Source organism: Lithobates pipiens, unplaced genomic scaffold (genome assembly GCF_037356315.1).
Source record: "Lithobates pipiens isolate NorthernLeopardFrog02 unplaced genomic scaffold, aLitPip1_a1.2 Scaffold_13, whole genome shotgun sequence".
Classification (NCBI taxonomy): Eukaryota; Metazoa; Chordata; class Amphibia; order Anura; family Ranidae; genus Lithobates; species Lithobates pipiens.
In genome coordinates this window covers 248,721,682-248,741,707 of record NW_027507718.1, presented here as the reverse complement: position 1 = coordinate 248,741,707, position 20,026 = coordinate 248,721,682, and the positions used below count along the sequence as shown (strand labels likewise).

The 20,026-nt window shown below is 43.1% G+C and overlaps 1 protein-coding gene across 3 annotated transcripts in view; it reads right to left on the bottom strand.

Annotated features, from left to right (window-relative positions):
• HERC3 (HECT and RLD domain containing E3 ubiquitin protein ligase 3) overlaps window positions 1–20,026 on the bottom strand; it is a 125,119-nt gene that overhangs the window by 39,568 nt on the left and 65,525 nt on the right. For 2 of the 3 annotated variants that reach the window (XM_077476495.1, XM_077476493.1), the window contains exons 12-17: window positions 17,591–17,702; window positions 15,307–15,496; window positions 12,790–12,953; window positions 11,314–11,427; window positions 10,452–10,475; window positions 1,737–1,826 (exon numbers count right to left, since the gene is read on the bottom strand). In XM_077476495.1, coding sequence (XP_077332621.1) covers window positions 1,737–1,826; window positions 10,452–10,475; window positions 11,314–11,427; window positions 12,790–12,953; window positions 15,307–15,496; window positions 17,591–17,702 — 694 coding nt within the window. The remainder of the gene's footprint in view (window positions 1–1,736; window positions 1,827–10,451; window positions 10,476–11,313; window positions 11,428–12,789; window positions 12,954–15,306; window positions 15,497–17,590; window positions 17,703–20,026) is intronic. The other variant, XM_077476494.1, reaches the window with a different exon arrangement.

Genomic DNA, 20,026 nt, shown 5'->3' with positions numbered 1-20,026 from the left:
TAGAACTGCCTTAATTCTTTGTGGAGTAGATTCCTCAGAGATTTTGGTCCATATTGACATGATAGCATCCGGCAGTTGCTGCAGATTCATCAACTGCACATACATGATGCTACTCTCTCATTCCACCACATCCCAAAGTGCTTTATCGGATTGAGATCTGGTGACTGTGGAGGCCATTGGAGTACAGTGAACTCATTTTCATGTTCAAGAAACCAGTGGTGAGATTATTTGAGCTTTGTGACATTATCCTGCTAGAAGCAGCTATCAGAAGATGGGTACACTGTAGTCATAAAGGGGTGGACATAGGCAGCAACAATACTGAGGTAGGCTGTGGCGTTTAGATGATGCTCAATTGGTATGAAGGGGCCTAAAACGTGCCAAGAAAATATCCTTCAGGCCACCAGCCTGAACCGTTGATACAAGGCAGGATGGATCCATGCTTTCAAATTGTTTATGCCAAATTCTGACCCTACCATCTGAATGTCGCAGCTGAAATCAAGACTCATCAGACCAGACATTTTCCAATCTTCTATTGTCCAATTTTGGTGAGCCTGTGCGAATTGTAGCCTCAGTTTCCTGTTCTTAGCTGACAGTAGTTGCACCCAGTGTTGTCTTATGCTGCTGTAGCCCATCTGTTTCAAGGTGAAAAGTGTTGTGCTTTCAGAAATGGTATTCTGCACACCTTGGTTGTAACAAGTGGTTATCTGAGTTACTGTTGCCTTTCTATCATCTCGCACCAGTCTGCCCATTCTCCTCTGACATCAACAGGGCATTTTCGTCCACACAACTGCCGCTCACTGGATATTTTCTCTTTTTCTGACCTATCTCTGTAAACCCTAGAGATGGTTGTGCATGAAAGTCCCAGTAGATCAGCAGTTTTTGAAATACTCAGACCAGCCCGTCTGGCACCAACAACCATGCCACGTTCAAAGTCACTTAAATCCCCTTTCTTCCCCCTTCTGATGCTTAGTGTGAACTTCAGCAAGTTGTCTTCACTACATCTAGATACCTAAATGCATTGAGTTGCTGCCATGTGATCGGTTGATTAGCAATTTGTGTTACTAAGCAATTGACCAAGTGTACCTAATAAAGTGACCAGTGAATGTATATTAAACTACATATACACATATATATATATAAAAACACACACACTTTTTCTCTCAAACCCTGAACTCAGAGGAAAAAAAAAAAACAGTGAATGTATATTAAACTACATATATACACACACACATATATATATATATATATATATATATATATATATATATTAAAAACACACACACACACACACACACACACACACACACACACACACACACACACACACACACACACACACACACACACACACACACACACACACACTTTTTCTCTCAAAGCCTGAACTCAGAGGAAAAAGTGAATTGAATGATACTGGCTGTCATTCATCACAAAAGACCAAGGACATCTAAGTGATGGAAAATAAGGACTGCTCTGGATTAAAGACGAGTATTGTGCATTTTTATTTTATCTTTAAATTCTTGTAATTTGTTTGAACTAGAGGTCGCTTTAAATAATATGCCAACTGAGATTTAAAGCATGTCCCCAGTCCCAGGAAATATTTATACAATGATATAATTTTATGCCAAACTAGAAGATTTTGAAAGCACATAAAAAGATTATAACTCCTAAAAAAATAAAAAAAAATAAAAAAAGGAACCATCTCTGCATGCATTTGTAGACTTTACATTCGGTACCTGCATCTGTAACTCAGCATCGGTCTGTAACATTTTGGTCTTGGCTTGAGCATCAAACACAAAGGGATAAGAACAGAGTGTTACCGAATCCTGGGGAGGGACAAACAGAGAAAATACGCATACTGAAAGAAACATACACAGGCAGAATACTGTAAGTGGATAACCGTTTATAAAACAAATGCTAAGGAATGCATGTTTTCAAGCCCATTTACACAAGTTTTCCTTAAAGTGGTTATAAAGTCAGAAGGTTTTTTATCTTAATGCATCTATGCACTGAGATTAAAAAAAAAAACTTCTGTGTGCAGCAGCCCTCCTCAGCCCCTCTAATACCTGAGCCCCATCTCAATCCAGCGATGTTGCATGAGAGACTCTCCCCCCTCTAAGTACATCATGGGAAACAGTGTAATGTCCTGTACATACGACCGGACTTTGACGGACTGAATTCCGTCGGACTTTGACGGACTTCCGTCGAATCGGACTTATCTACACACAATCACACCAAAGGCCGATGAATTTTAACGTGATGATGTACAACCAGACTATAATAAGGAAGTTCATAGCCAATAGCCAGTAGCTCCCCTTGCATCAGTTTTTGGCCGTCAGATTAGCATACAGAAAAATCTATTTTTTGACCGGACTCGAGTCCGTCGGAAAGATTTGAAACATGTTCTAAATCTAAAGGCCATCTGATTTTTCAACAGCAAAGGTCAGATGAAGACCAGACACGATCAAATTGTCTGACGGATTCATTCTGTTGGACCTTTGCTGTCGAAAAGTCCAGCCATGTGGACATGGCATTAGGCTAATATTCATTACCTGCTGGGTTATACTTCATCTCCAGGTGAATGGACACTGGTAGACCAAAGGTCTAGACAGGAAGTGATCCCCTATATAACCCCTCACATACAGGAAGTACTTCAGTTATGTAGCAAGCACTGAATTCTCAAAAAGAGGGGATGTACTCCACGAAAAGGATTTTACAAGTAAATCCCATATTATTTTTCATACATCATGGGACACAGAGTTAGGCTAATATTCATTACCTGCTGGGATGTCCCAGAGCAATAGCCTTGAGGGGAGGGAGACACCTTGCCAAACAATAGCCATCACCTTATATGACAGCCCGCAGTGCACTGCGGCCGAAAGCTGAATCCTCGGCTGCTCAAACATCCACTTGATAACATTTTGTGAAGGTATGCACTGAAGACCAGGTAGCAGCCTTACAAATCTGAGTCACAGATATCTGACCTCGAAAAGCCCAGGAGGTTCCTAGACCCCTGGAAGAATGAGCTCTCGCCCTAAAAGGGAGGAGCTTTACGTTTCAGACCATAGGCCTGAATGACCAATTGACGGACCTAATTGGCAATGGAATCTTTGGAAGCTGCCTGCTCCTTCTAGGGTCAACAAAAAAGGAGTCTGATCCTCGGATCTCCGCAGATCTAGACAAATAAACCTTGACTGCCTGGACAACGTCCAAAGAATGTAGTCGTCTTTCTTCCACCGAATGAGGTTGAGAGAAAAAAGAAGGCAAAATAATGTCCTGATTTAAATGAAAGGCTGACACCATTTTTGACAAAAATGATGGAACAGGTCGTAACACAACCCTGTCGTGTTGGAGTATGAAGTACGGATCTCTGCCTGAAAAGGCCACCAACTCCGACACCCTTCTATCCAAGCTGATAGCCATCAGGAAGGCTAGCTTGCGTGTCAGCAAGTCTAATGGAATTTCTTTCATAGGTTCAAATGGATGTTTCTGTAACACAGACAGCACCAGGTTCAAGTCCCAAGGACACATAGGTGACCTAACGGGGGAAGAAAGCCAGTTGCCCCCTGCATAAAGATTCGGACCAGGGAATGGGAGGCTAAGGGCCTTTGGAAAAATACTGATAGGGCCAAAACTTGACCTCAGATTGTACTTAAAGTCAATTTGATTTCCACAGCTGACTGTAGAAAAGAGAGAATTCTCCCAATCGCGTATTTCCGAGGATGCCATTTTTTGGCTTCACACTAAGCAATAAAAGTCTTCCAGACCTCACGATAGATCTTCCTAGTGACAGCTTTTCTAGCAAATCACTAGGGTAGACACCACTGGTCCTTTAACACCCTGGCTTCAATAGCCATGCTGTCAAATTTAGAGACTGTAAATTGGGGTGGAATATAGGACCTTGAGACAGTAGATTGGGGCACCGAGGAATCGTCCATGGCCTGTCTATTGTCACCCAATCTCTGGGCACCAAGGCTTTCTGGGCCAGGCTGGTGCCACCAGAATGACTGGAACTCCCTCTCTGTGAATCCTGTGCAACAAATGTGGAAGGAGTGGGATCGGAGGGAAAGCATAAATCAGGGAGTACTGGCTCCATGGAACTACCGGAGAATCTGCTCTGATTGCCAGAGGATCTCTTGTTCAGGACACAAACTGCTATAACTTGTTGAAACCTGGATGCCAGTAGGCTGACCTCTGGCCATCCCCAACGCAAATTTGCTGGAACACCCCTGGGTGTAGGGACCCTTACCCAGGGCAAATCTTCTGGCGGCTGAGATAATCTGCCTTTCAGTTCTCTATTCCCAGGATACGAACTGCAGATAAAATTGGCACGTCCCTCTGCCCAGGCTAGTATGTGGTTCACCTCCTCCAGAGCTGAACGACTCCTAGTACCGCCTCGGTGGTTTATATAGGCCACTGCAGTGGCATTTGCTGGACTGAACCCCGATAGGGCAGTCCTGAAGCTCCACCGTCCTGGACCATAGGGCCAGTCTTACTGCCTGTAATTCCAGGACATCGATTGGCAGGATCTGTTGTGTCCTTGACCATTTCTCCTGAGCTGTGAGCCCTTCTATTGTCGCTCCCCAGCTCGAGAGACTGGCATCTGTAGTCAGTACTCTCCAAGTTACCGGGAGGAAGGCTCTTCCCTTTTGCAGGTTCTGATCCTGGAAACAACCATTTAGGCTTAAGCATGCCCGAGGAGATAAGAACATTGGATTCATTTAGAGCTTGTCCTCTCCTGTTCCAAGACAACAAGATGTCTTGTTGTAGAGGCCTGGAATGGAACTGGGCGTAGGTCGCTGCTGCGAAGGAGGATACCGTCCTCCCTAGAAGACTCATACAGAGCCAAATGGAGGGTTGTCAGGTGCCCCTTATCTGATGCACCTGATTCTTCAGGGCATAGATCCTTGTGGGTGGTAAGAATACTCTTACTTGGACCGTATCTAGGATTATACCTAAATACTTTAGACCTTGAGCTGGTTTCAGGGCTGACTTTTCGGTATTTCTGATCCAGCTTAAGCTTTTCAAATACCGCACTGTGCATGCTATGCTCCATTCTAGAGCCTGTAATGAGTGATCTCTGAGCAGGAGGTTGTACAGATACCCAAACACCAGGATCCCTTGGGCCCTTAAAAGACCCAGTAGTGGTGCTAGGATCTTTGTGAACATCTGTAGCAAGCCCGAAGGGTAGCCACAAACAGAAAAAGATGTTCCTCTACTGTAAATCGCAGGAACCTCTGATGAGGCTGAAAGATAGGTATGTGTAAATACACGTCCTTTAAATCGATGGAGGCTAAAAATCTTCCATCTGGAGCGAGGCTACAACTATGTGGAAAGACTCCATCCAAAGGACTGAATTTGTAGATATTGGTTCAGGGATCTTAGGTCCAAAAATGGGCCTTCTGACCCCGTTTGGTTTTTAAACCGTAAAACAGGTTTGCTCTTTCGGATATAGGAACCTGTACAATCACTCCTTGATGCACTAGATCAGTGTTTCTTAACCGGGGTTCCTCAAGAAGTCCCCAGGGATTCCACGGCTATCTACCCGTCAATCACAGATAGCTGACGGGTAGATCGAGTCTAAGCCAAAATGCAGAGTAGCATGGGAAGCGGCTGTAATAAGACTCTCATAACCTCTCATAACGCGATCCTTCCCGCTGGCCCCTCCTTTCCTTCCATCCACTCCAGATGATGTCACATACAAGCACTTGCCTGCCCGTGTCCTGTACCCTGCTGCCACCCTACCCTTGACGGTAAAAAGGTTGAGAAACACTGCACTAGATGATGTACTGCCTGAAGCAATAAGTCTCTTTTTGGAGAATCCAAGAGAATGCTGGATCTTAAAAACCTGAGGGGAAACCCCCCGCACTCCAGCTTGTAATTGCGGGATATAATTGAGGTGGCCCACTTGTCCTGAATTATTGTTCTGCAAATGTCCGCAAAATGCAGCACCCTTTCTCCCACCCGATGGAGTTGGGGGCGTCACCTCAAATGGAGGGCTTGGTGCTGGGTTTAGAAGAATTTTGGACCCAGGACTTTTTCTGGCCCTGGCCTTGTGGCGTGCCCCTGGCCCTAATGCCCTGTTGGCGGCAGAACTGCCTTGGCACGGAGACATTTGAAGAAGCAGTCCCTGAAGTTTTAAACGAGGGGCACCTGGTGCTTTTCTTCATAGGAAGTAGAGATCTCTTCCCTCCGGAAATCTTTACGATAGATTTGTCCAAACGATCACCAAATAAATGTTCCCCCCTGAAAGGGGAATCCTGCCAATAACTTTTCACAAGGAAGCTCAGCTGACCAGTTCTTAAACCACAAAAGTCTGCGCATATATACAGACAAACCTGCTGTATTGAATCCTTTTAAGGCGTCAACAGCAAAACACAGCACTCAAGGAATATCTGTCTTATTTTCAGGCAGATCATCCTCCTGGTTAGGTCTATTAAGCCGTTTGACCTCATCCTTTACGGACTGGCAGATACAATTGCTGCAACAGCTGTCTGAATAGCTGAACTGGCCAAATAAAAAGGAAGCCCTTAATAATGACTTCAATTTCTTGTCAACAGGGTCTTTCAAGCCCTGTGCGTTATCTACCGGACAAGTTAAAGCGGGGTTCCACTTAAAAAAAAAATTAAGTCAGCAGCTACAAATACTGAAGCTGCTGACTTTTAATAATCGGACACTTACCTGTCCCAGGGTCCAGCGATGCAAGGGATCGAAGCCCCATTCGTCTCCCCCTCCGCTGGGCAGCGCTGGCATTGTAACTGTGCGCACCTGGCTGTGACCCACTGCGCAATGCGTGAGCGGCGCCATATGCCTACAGGTCACATGATTGGCCACGCAATCATCTGGGACGTGTGATGTTTCCCAGATGATTGACAAGAGGGAGGGGCAGAGTTGATCTCCTTTTCTGCGCTGAGGGAAGTGATGTCAAGAGCCCAGGCGCTGAAGGAAGCAGACTACGAGCAACAGGCATTTAGAGGTGAGAAAAAAAAATCTCCAAATTTTTTTTTTAAGCACATAAATTACTTTTTTTTGGGGTGGAACTCCACTTTAAGTTCTTGTTTAAGGAAGAGACTGCTGCATCTATGGCTGACATGTTCCATTTTTTTATGAACTTTTCATGGGGTCCCGAAGAGGACCAGTGAGGCTCAGTAACCTCTGCAAGAGGCAACTTAAAGGCAGAATGAACCATTTCGATAAGAGTCAGAATCAAAAGCCTTTGTGACTGAGAGGCAGACACCAACTGGATATCTTCTTGTCCAGATTGCTCGGAAGCAGACTAATCCGCCAGGCCATCCACAGAATCCTGAGCTTTAAGCTCTTCCCCATCCTCAACCCATTCCTGCTCCAAACTAGGAGGCTCCAGGGAGGGGGATCTGTCATGCTTCTTGTCACCCTGGGGGATGGAGGCAATCCTGTGCTCTAACCCTGCTAGGGCCAAAGACAGTTCATCCTTGATGAAAAAGGGTGAAGCAGCAGCGTTGACGGTAGGCACAATACCAGATAGACGCAGCAGCTCAGATTGCCTGGAAGTCTCTGGTCCTTCAGGGGATACAACACTAGGGATACGACTAGATTCATCAAGAACTACTGAAGACATAGGTGTGCCCTTCCCTGTAGTTAGTCCCATTCCTCTTTTTTGAAGAGATTTACCAGCCACAAAAAGAGCACTTGGGTGTAGTATTAAAACAACTCATGAAGGGCGACCCTTTAACAAGGCTCACCAAGCCCCTATGAAACAATTCTGCTAAGCACCTGGGTAAGGAGAAATGAACTGCTGCAAGTGCCTGTTCACAGTCTGCTCTGTGTCCCACAGATGCCTTCTGGAAGCACCTCACGCTTGACATGTACAGCTTGAATAAGCTGGCTGCGCGCCAAAACATTCTGTGCATGCATGCGCATGCATGGTCCTGGCAAACGGGCGTGGCTGTATTTGCGTAAGACGCAAATTTTCGTATGCCCAGATAAAGGCTACTGCGCATGTGCGGCAAAGCCACGTGTGCCATGGCTGCCAAACAAACTGCTGAGCACAGTGGCACTCTTGTGAAATGCACGTGCACCATGGTGAACCAAGGCGAAATGGCGCAACGTAGTGCACTATGATATAGGTAAAAAACAGCCAGACACAAGCAAAAAAGGCACACTTTGCAAATACCCACAGCTAGCCCACGTATGGTCACCGCACACAGGTGTCCAGCCTCTAGCTAGCTTGACTGATTGATACAATCACTGGGACACCCCACAATAATAATAAAGGGGTTTCACTTACCCGTCCAGGCGCAGGGCAGCTTAGAAACGCAGAGCCAAATCTTCACCCTTCACAGTGGGTTCCGGTTGCTTGAGGACTTTCAAGGACTGGGTACCCTTTTCATGTTTAGGGTCCACTCCTTTGGATCTGTACAGCACCCTGCAGGAATGCCTTAGAGCTGTAGTGTCCAGAATTCCACTTTGCAGGGTCCAGCGCCCGGAGGCCGCATTACAGGCAAAACCTTGCAAGATCTTGAGTCTTCTTTGCAAGGCTCGGGTACCATTTATCTAAGCATATAAAACCTGTGTCAAATGGATCCGATCGGTCAACACCTAGATTCATTTAATAACCGTTTGTGGGACTAGAGAGCTGGAGCTCAGAGAGCCATCCACCTTGCAGACACTGGTAAAAAACTGAAGTACTTCCTGTATGGGAGGGGTTATATAGGGGATCACTTCCTGTTTGAAGACCTTTGGTCTATCAGTGTCCATTCACCTGGAGATGAAGTATAACCCAGACGGTAAGGAATATTAGCCTAATGCTTTGTTCCCCTTGATGTATAAAAAATAAATTGTATATATATATATATATATATATATATATATATATATATATATATATATATATATATATATATATATATATACACACACACACACACACACACACACACACACACACACGCAACAATTCAATTCCCATTTCTCATCAACTCCCAATCTTATGCCGCGTACACACGACCGGACTTTGACAGCAAAGGTCCGACGGAACAAATCCAGCAGACAATTCGATCATGTGTGGGCTCCATCGGACCTTTGCTGTCCAAAAATCTGACAGAATTTAGAAATAGAACATGTTTCACATTTTTTCGCCGGAACTCCGCCGGACCCAGTTCCTATCGAGAAATCCACACATTTATTGGATTACCTGCTTTATATATTGCCCATTCATCGCCTTCTTCAAGCTGTTGAATTGTAATTATGGTATGCCTGCCAAATACTGGAAGATGTACCTTGTATCTATGGATGCTTCCTTCTTTTTGATCCCTGTACTTTGACTGTTTTGGCACCTGCCTTTTTTTATAGAACATGTTTCACATTTTTTCGCCGGAACTCCGCCGGACCCAGTTCCTATCGAGAAATCCACTCGTGTGTATGCTAGTCCTACAGACAAAAAAACGACGCTAGGCCAGCTATTGGCTACTGGCTATGAACTACCTTATTCTAGTCTGGTCGTACGTCATCACGTTCGAATCCATCTGACTTTGGTGCGATTGTGTGTGGCCAAGTCCGTTCATTCGGAAAGTTCATCGGAAATATCGTCAGACCTAGTCCGTCGAAAAGTCCGCTCGTGTTTATGCAGCATTAGTTTATCTGTCCCAAGGGGTTTAGTACATTAACGCATGTTATCAAGATTATTTATAATTCTTCAAGCTGTTGAATTGTAATTATGGTATGCCTGCCAAATACTGGAAGATGTACCTTGTATCTATGGATGCTTCCTTCTTTTTGATCCCTGTACTTTGACTGTTTTGGCACCTGCCTTTTTTTATAGAACATGTTTCACATTTTTTCGCCGGAACTCCGCCGGACCCAGTTCCTATCGAGAAATCCACTCGTGTGTATGCTAGTCCGACAGACAAAAAAACGACGCTAGGCCAGCTATTGGCTACTGGCTATGAACTACCTTATTCTAGTCTGGTCGTACGTCATCACGTTCGAATCCATCTGACTTTGGTGCCATTGTGTGTGGCCAAGTCCGTTCATTCGGAAAGTTCATCGGAAATATCGTCAGACCTAGTCCGTCGAAAAGTCCGCTCGTGTTTATGCAGCATTAGTTTATCTGTCCCAAGGGGTTTAGTACATTAACGCATGTTATCAAGATTATTTATATTGGGTTGACCAGTTTTACTCTTATATATAAAGAAAACGTAAAGATGATTGTTTCCCTATAATAAAACACATGTGGAAGATAGAATTCCCAGACCAAATGCCTAAGAAGTGTTTAGTGTGAGATTATATAGTAGCAATGAGGAAAAAAGGAAGGCTGTGATAGAGCAGAGGATGTTTGTGCTGAGGGAGAGATGGCAGAAGATATTTTAATATCTCAGAAGAATACATTATGAGGCTCAAGTTGTTTGTTCTAAGGCATGCTGATACTTAAATACATTACACTAACATAAAACAGAGATATTAAAGCATATTACCAGCATAATGGAAGCACGCATCTTCTGTGAAGATAAAAACAAAAAGAACAATGCAACCTTTTGTTATTTCCATCCAGAAAATAATCTATATGAGTATAACAGGCTTGATTTTGTTTCAGACAATAATGACCAGAATGGATATGCGCAACATATCCGTCTTCGAAAAAATGAAAATGTGGAATTCACCCATTTCATATAACATGCAGATGATTACTGTAGGGGGGAATGAATGCAAAGAAAATAATAGTGTTTTCAACTAAATTGGAAAGCTAAAGCAGGCCATACACTGTTCAAATTTCGATACGTGGGTGGCACAATCGGTCCCCACCCGCCAGACATCCTTTGATTGAAAAATCAAAGGAGCCATTAAGATGCAGCCACCGTTTGGGTATTCTAAAAAGCTGCCGGCTGTTAGAGTAATCTGCAGCAGGAGATTCATTTATCTGTGCTGTGTATAGTGGATGGAGGAATTTGTTTTTTATTTCAGCCCACAGGGCCAGTGTATGGGCAGCTTTAGAATGTTCATTCCACCAGAGAGCTATGTTTTTTCCCTGAAATATAAAGTGCCAAATAATGAATATCACATGACATAAGAGAGGTATGCACATGCAAAATATTTGGGCCTGTATTATTATTGCCCTCATGTTGTAAAACGCTGCGCAATAGTTTGCGCAACGCTTTACAACATGAGGGCACACAGTACAGTTAGAATACAATTCAATACAGGGAGAAACAGAGGGCCCTATTGACAGGCTTTGGGCTAGTGCTGAAGGGCAAATGCGGTACACTTGCATTCTGCTAGCATTTAACAGTTTGAGACACTTCTGGAAGTATTCAGAACTAGAAAAAAAGTGTTACATACCAATCCTGCTTGGTTCAGGAACCACTTGAGGTAATCTTCTTGGATGTCCACCAAGCTGGATATTTCTGGGATATAGAATTTATCATTCTCCACATGTCGTACCTTCACATTTACCTGGAAACAAAATGAAATTTTTGCTATGTGAACACTGCTGAAAGTATACCTTTTAACCGAGTAAAACGGTCTTTCAGAGGAATGGAACATGTAGATTCACTGCAGTTGGCAGATGAGGAAAATTCCAAGTATATTTATTCATCACTATCAGTAAAATGGAACTCCAGACCAACATTTTTTTTTGTTGTAATGTTTTGAATAGCAGGGACATAGAAAGCAGCAAAACGTCATCAATCAATATTCCGTCAACTCCTTAATGCAGCTAAATCATGTATCCCTCGAACATGGAAAAATGCCCAACCACCGTCCATTGGACTTTGGCTCAAAAAGGCAGAGGAATTGAACTTACTTGTGCTCTCTTCACAACATAGAAGAGACGTATACTTGAAAACCTGGACTCTGTGGAACATGTTTACATACGTAAGGCAGAGCTCTCTTTTATGTGAGCCCCACTGGATCTTAAAAAGGTGCCCTCCATCCTCTCTTGGGTCATAATATTAATTCCCTTCCCTCTTCTACCCATACCTTCCAAAACTTACCATCCCCCCCCCCCCTTTCTTCTATATCTTTTTTCTGTCTGTGCTTCTCTTTTACAATTCCCCTCTTCCTCTCTTTATATGTAAAACTCAGGTGGTTTCCTCCGCAGTCATGGGTCTTCAGGGACCCTACCTTTATTCAAAATGCCCCATTCTTGGGCTTGTACTGTAAGATACTACACATTTATTGGATTACCTGCTTTATATATTGCCCATTCATCGCCTTCTTCAAGCTGTTGAATTGTAATTATGGTATGCCTGCCAAATACTGGAAGATGTACCTTGTATCTATGGATGCTTCCTTCTTTTTGATCCCTGTACTTTGACTGTTTTGGCACCTGCCTTTTTTTTCTGCTAAATACAATTTGTAAAAAAAATACATAAACAGGAGGATTAACCCCTTGCCTGCTACCTGTTTGCAGCACACAATCACACTGGAGCCTAGTTCTGCAGAATTCACAGACAGAGCAACTCCTAATAGACAGAGTGGAACCAGCTGTCAAACTGATAGCAAAGCCGCACACATTAAATCTTGAGAGTTACTCTCCTGAAGTAAGATGGAGGGCGGTGTCCTCTGGAGCCCCAAGGCTCTCACCCTAGCTGTGCATTGCCATCATAGAGCCACAGGCAGTAACCTTTTGGCCAGGCCTGGGTCGCATTCATTCAGGATATAGTCATAGTTAAGCAATAAGTTCTTAATTAAAACATTGGGGCCTTTCACACAAAAAAAGTTGGTGTGTACAGTTACCAATTCCTGCAGAATGACTCTTCATAATGTGATTACCTGTAGAAAAATGTCCCTATTCTTTCTCTGTTCTAAAATCACCTTGTGTAGCTTTTCCAGGAGCTCGAGAGCAGCTGTGATGTAGCTAGTAAACAGCACAGGGATCAGCAAAGTCTTTCGTCCATTCAGAAGATAGACCACTGCTCCTTTATAAAGGTCAATTAATCTGAAAAAGTAGCTTGGGCAAATCTGAGACCACCAGTTATCTAAGTAGATAGAAAAATATGAATGAATATTATGTGAATTCTGTCTCGTAAACAAGTTAAAGCTCGACTCCGGTTACAACTAAGAAAATAGCCATACAATGTGGCCCCTCAGCACTGCAAGGGTTAAATGCTTAAGTCAAGTCCAGGGGGCTGCAGAAGAGGCTGTATTACTTGCCAAACTCCCCACTCCATTGATGTTCTCTTGTCCTTGAAGCTTTGGTCCTCAGTGTCACCACATACAGGACAGGGCTGTTAACCCTGTATTTTACAAGGTGGGGGCGAGCATGCAACCACAGTCAAGAGCAGCTTAGAGATGAGGCTGCAGGACAGGTCACGGGGATTTAGGGAGCCTACTGGAGTCGGGAGTCAGGTAAGTAATAGGCCATCTTCTGCAAACCCTACATTTAAAAAGAGAATTTACTTGCAGTGTGGGGGCCATCTGCAAGGGTATTTTATTTTGTTATTTATTTTTTGTGTCTGGAGTTGGGCTTTAAACATAAATAGCTAAAACAATACAAGGCATAAGAACATCCATACAGTTTTTATAGGAGCCGTACAAAAATTTGAAATCCTAACTTGGATATTTCCCCTTCATTTCCTTTTGGGACAGGAAGTAATAGGTAGGACTTATTTTTTTTTTTTTTACATTTTTGTATTGCCCGTAATGGTTTGCTTTAGATTCAGTTGTCAGCGGGGAACCCCGCTGACAACTGATGACTCATCCGTTGTTAAGGACATAGCAACCGGCTTCCCAGCCCACTCCTTAACAACCAGCTATTCACTGGTTGTTAAAGTGTAAGTTCCCCTTTACAGAAAATCTGTAAGGTGAACTTATACTCACCTCTCTAGTCCCGCTGTACCAGTGTCCCATGATACCCTGCTGTCAGACACCGGGATGCCGCTTCACCGGTCCGGGGATTTGAAATCCACAAGGCTTAATCTCCTATCCATACCTCTCAGCATGTAAGCATAGAAGGCATTCGATTTTGTCAGCACCGTCACATGGATGGCGCTGACCAGTCAATACATCTAGCCTGTCCTGTCAACACTGGAGGAGAGGAGAGAAATCCAGGATGATTTTAAATTACCCTTTAAAGATGCTGGCAGGCTATGATTCCAAATAAATTTAAAAAATACTCTGTTAAACGCTGGGCACCAGCGTTTAGTAGAGTTTAGGCGCTGTCAATGTTTTTTTTTCTGCTACAAATGCTGCTGTTCCAGAGCCACTAACTCTCCTGCCAAGAATGTTGATAAAAGCCTATGTGTGCATGAACACATAAGCTAACATGCAGGGTTTAGAGGCAGTTAAAAAAAAAAAAAAGTCTGATGCCCAAAACAGCAGCTGTAAAAACGGCCAGAGTACATGAGGGATTTTCTCTTACTTCTTGTTTTGGCTATGGAACAGGAAATGAAGGCAAATCTGTTCAATGGTACATAAAAGGCAAAAGTAAAGGGATTGCCCTCCCTCACTTTATCCAAAATGAGGGGCTTTCTCCAAACAAACATCCAAAAGCTTAGAAGTACTTTCTTTTTAGGTGTGCAGCATGAATTGAAACGCATATAAATCATATAGTGGGGGTTTTCTGAAATCTGACTGCCAAAATACACTTGTGTATCAGCATTTTTGTTTATTTGAAAAAAGCCAACAGTGTTTGCCCAGCTTTAGCAATTCTGCTACACAGTACAGAACGTAAACCAAATATACCAATACAAAAAACTTTTTTTAATCACTGCCAGCTTTTTTTTTTTTTTTAGGGCCAGTTCACACCAGATGCAGTTTCGTGCACTTCCGGTTTTTCTGCACCAATACAATCAGTTCCGGTCAGTTTCCTGTCAGTGTCTGCACCAGAAACGGACTAGAAACTGACTGCATGGTGTGAACTAGAGCCATTGGAATACATGGAACACACTGTGCATGCATTTTTAGAGCAGAAAAAAAGCACACGGAACTGAACGGAACTGCGTCTGGTGTGAACTAGCCCTTAGTGTGGTTAAAGGTTAAAACTTTTGTCAGAATTTATTTCTGTCTGTGACTCCATGGAATTTATGTTAAATTTCTCTGCACCCACTGGAGAGATTTCTCATCGCCTGTCACTATGACCCCCTTTCGCCAGGACAAGATAGGATAGGGGCCAGTACAATCAACAAAGAACAAACACTACGGAGACAACAATAAAGCCTGACAAAAGATATTTTTAATCATCTGCCTTTAACACCAAGGCAGGAAGTGAGAAATCTTCTAAATGGGGACACAGCCAGCAATAAAAACCAGAGGCTCCACCCTCCCATACTCTAACCAAAATGTACTGTGAAATATTGTGAAACTAAGCACTATAAAAAAGAAAGTGGTTACCCAGCACTTTGCTTGGGTTGGTATCCAGCCTTAAGATTGCCATGGCTAATGGCAGCGTAAGTGTTATGTAGTACTTTGAGTCCTGCAGCAAAGGGAATTCTGGGAGTATGAGGTAGATACGCATTGCTTCTACATCTGGCGGAGAGCTGGAAAGCTGTGGTATTAAAAAACTTTCAAAGCCTTTATGAATCTATCAAACAGAAAAGAAGAATACTTTAGTCATTAATCAAGCTATTACAGAGTAATCAAACAGCAATAAAGACGTGGTGAGGCAGAAAAGGGACATTCATTTACTGTACTAACTTAGAACCACCGGCTGCAGCGGACATATTCATCACATCTGCAAGGCAAGGCTTATTGCATATTCATTAAGCTGGCCATACACGAGCAGGTTTTCCTATGAATGTTTTTACGAACATCAATTTAAAAAAATTCTCATGAATGGCACTCCAAAGTACTTCAAAAACACATTTGCCTTTAACATTTACCGCCATTTTGGAGTAAATGAACTTTCCTGAACAAAAACCATTCACTGTCAGAAATTTGTTTGTCCGTAACGGTTGCCTGTTCTTTATTTATATTGTCTGAAAACTCTTTTTCAATAAAAACATTGTAAAAGGAATTTGTTTGTTCAAGAAAATTTTTTTTTATCCTGCTCTTACAAATTCTCTCATCACTGTAGTCAAAAATGACCATTGATTTGACCCCACTAATGACTAGAAAGTCAAACGAAACGCTCTTAAAATAAAAATGTTCAAGCCAAACTTTACTGGTGTATGGCCAGCTTGAGGTCAGGCTTTGCAGCAGTTGTCAGTATATGTTGTAGTTTATGTTACTAAACCAACTCAAATTTAGCAGTTTCTGAAATGCATTTACGGTAGTTGAAGAAATGACTGTATGTCAGTACATGTTGACAGATACAGTTGAGGTAGAAAACAATGGAGTCTGGCCCAAGCTCAAAGCCAGAATAAATTCACCTCATCAATGTTTAATGGACCTTAGGCTAGCCTTACACATTATGATTTTACTCATTCAGCCCATATGGATGAACAAGAGAAATCACGAATCTAACCGCTTGCGACCGTATACTGTACATATACGGCGGTAAGGCGGACTTCCTGTGCAGAATCACGTACCTGTGCGAAATCCTGCACTTCCTGGTCTGGGGCACGCGCACGTGCCGCTGGTGACCTGCTCCCGCTGTGATTGGACACAGCAGGAGCTAATCAGCAGGACTCGATGTCTGCTGGGACACGCCGATCATTCGGGACAGAAGCAGAACGGCAGTCTGCCTATATAAACAAGGCAGACTGTCGTTCTGTCAGTAGGGAAGATAGTGATCCTGTGTTTCTGCAAAGCAGATGGATGTTAACCCCCTTCCCTGCCAGTATCATTAGTACAATAACAGTGCATATTTTCTAGCACCGATTACTGTATTATCATCACTGGTCCCAAAAATTGTGTCAAAAGTGTCACTTAGTGTCTGATTTGTCCGCTGTAATGTTGCAGTCCTGCTATAAGTCGCTGATTGCCTCCATTACTAGTAAAAAAAACAAAAAAAACGAATTCTAAATATATCCCATAGATTGTAGATGCTATAACTTTTGCGCAAACCAATCAATATACGCTTATTGGGATTTTTTTTACCAAAAATATGTAGCAGAATACATATTGGCCTAAATTGATGAAGAAATTACATTTTTTTACTGGATATGTTTTATAGCAGAAAGTAAAATATATATATATTTTTTTCAAAATTGTTGATCTTTTTTTGTTTATAGAGCAAAAAATTCAAACTGCAGAGGTGATCAAATGCCACCAAAAGAAATCTCTATTTGTGGGGGAAAAAAGTACATAAATGTTATTTGGGTACAGCGTCGCATGACTGCGCAATTATCAGTTAAAGTAAAAAAATGCTGTATCGCAAAAAACGGCCTGGTCATGAATGGGGGTAAACCTCCTGGAGCTGAAGTGATTAAAATGTCATGGCTGTAGGAATCCCCCGACTGCTCTTGTATTCAGACCACCATATCACCCATGGCTATCTGAATACCTGTGGCTGCATCTGATTGGATGCTTTTACTGTTTGGCCAAAAATTTCCCGCCCAGCTCCTTTAAATTTTTCAATCAAAGTTTTTTGAGGCGAGTGTTGCCGACAGGGTCGCCCACAGCTCAAATTTCAGCAGAAATTGGCCGCAATTCAAGCCATGCATGGCCAGCTTAACTAGTAAAGGCCCACTATCAAAGGCTTGCATATATAACAGTGGCATGGACTGGATTTTACCTGCTCTAGTAGCCTTGAATGCTGGGAGTTCATCAACTTCTCAAAAAGGACTTTAATGGACAACAAGTCAATTCCTGGGATCTTGGGGCTTGTTTTAAAATGCTCATCATTTCTGTAGTGAAAAGCGCTTGTCAACAAATCAAAAAGGATGTTTTTTCTTGCAAAGATATCTTTGTGTAAAGGGGAAGTCTGTATGGTGGCTGCTATGACTTCATATTGTAGTTCACAGTAGAAGAGCAAATACCACTCTAGGTGAATTATTCCTGTTTATCCCCTTCTCTGTGCAATAAGGTGCTGATCTGGTATGTGACCCAGACAATCCAAATGTATTCAAACAAAGGTTAACTGCACTCCAATTGCCAGGAAAAGTAAGCTATATTGAATAAAATACAAGTCCAAAAATGTCACAGATCTGAGATACAGGATGACAGAAGTGATGGTTAACGCGTTTCACACAGCAGGTTATGACTGATAGGGATGAGCCAAACACCCCCCCGGTGCTCGGTTTGCACCAGAACATATCGAGCAGGCAAAAAATTTAGAAAAACACACGAACACCAGAAAAGTGTATGGGACACAAACAATGAAAAATCAAAAGTGCTAATTTTAAAGGCTTATCTGCAAGTTATTACCATAAAAAGTGTTTGGGGACCTGGGTCCTGCCCCAGGGGACATGTATCGATGCAAACATTTTGTTTTAAAAACGTCAGTTTTTTCGGAAGCAGCAATTTTTTTTAATGCTTAAAATGAAACAATAAAAATGAAATTTAAATATCGTGCCTGGGGGGGTCACTATAGTATGCCTGTAAAGTTGCGCATTTCCCTTGTTTAGAACAGTACCACAGCAAAATGACATTTCTAAAGGAAAAATTGTCATTTAAAACTGATCGCGGCTGTAATGAATTGTTGGGATTCGGCAATACAGATAAAAGTCATTGAAAAAAGAAAAAAAAAAAAAAGAAGAAGAGCATGGGTTCTCCCCATTCCATTACCAGGCCCTTTGGGTCTGGTATGAATATTAAGGGGAACCCCGAACCAAGATTAAAAAAAAAAAACTGAGTGGGGGTCCCCCTAAAATCCATACCAGGCCCTTCAGGTCTGATATGGAAATTAAGGATAACCCTGCGCAAAAAAAATAAAAATAAAAAAAAAAAAGGGCAAAAGGGGCCCCTCCAAAACCCATACCAGACCTGAATCCAAGCACGCAACCTGGCAGGCCGCAGGAAAAGGGGGGGGGGTGAGAGAGCGCACCCCCCTCCTGAACCATACCAGGCCACATGCCCTCAACATGGGGAGGGTGCTTTGGGGGGTCTGACCCCAAAGCACCTTGTCCCCATGTTGATGGTGACAAGGGCCTCATCCCCACAACCCTTGCCCGTTGGTTGTGGGGGTATGCGGGCGGAGGGCTTATCGGAATTTGGAAGCTCCCTTTAACCCCCAGATCCCAGCCCCCCCTATGTGAATTGGTAATGGAGTACATTGGGGAGCCCCTACCATTTCACAAAAAAAGGTGTCAAAATTGTAAAAAAGACAAGAGACAGCTTGGGACAAGTCCTTTATTAAAAAATAAAAAAATAAAAATGTCCATGGGTGTCCATACGGTTGGGGCTTTTTTTTTTTCCTTTTTCAGTCCGTTGGGCGGAGTGATAGAAGATAAATGGACATCGCTGGACATTTTTGTCTTGTCCTAAGCTGTCTCTTGTCTTTTTTACCATTTTGACATTTTTTTTGTGAAATGTTAGGGGTACACCATTACCAATTCCCATAGGAGGTGAGGCCAGGATCTGGGGGTCTCCTTGTTAAAGGGGGCTCCAAATGCCGATAAATCCCCCAACACCGCATACCCCCACAAGCACCGGGCAAGGATTGTGGGGATGAGCCCCTTATCACCATCAACATGGGGACAAGGTGCTTTGGGGTCAGACCCCCAAAGCACCCTCTCCATATTGAGGGCATGTGGCCTGGTACGGTTCAGGAGGGGGGGTGCTCTCTCACCCCCCCTCTTTTCTTGTCACCTGCCAAGTTGTGTGCTTGGATAAGGGTCTGGTATGGATATTTTGGGGGGCCCTACGCCATTTAAAAAAAAATTGGAGCAGGTTTCCCCTAAAATCCATATCAGCCCCTCAGGTCTGGTATGGATTTGGGGGGGAACCCTACGACATTTTTTTTTTAATTTGGCGCAGGGTTCCCCTTAATTTCCATATCAGGCCTGAAGGGCCTGGTATGGATTTTAGGGGGACCCCCCACACAATTTTTTTTTACATTTTGGTTCGGGTTCCCCTTAATATTTACACAAGACCCAAAGGGCCTGGTAATGGACTGGGAGGGGTTGACCCGATGCCGTTTTTTTCAATGTTTTTTTTTATCTATATTGCCAAGACCCGACAATTCATAACCGCCACGATCAGTTTTAAATGACAATTTTTCCTTTAGAAA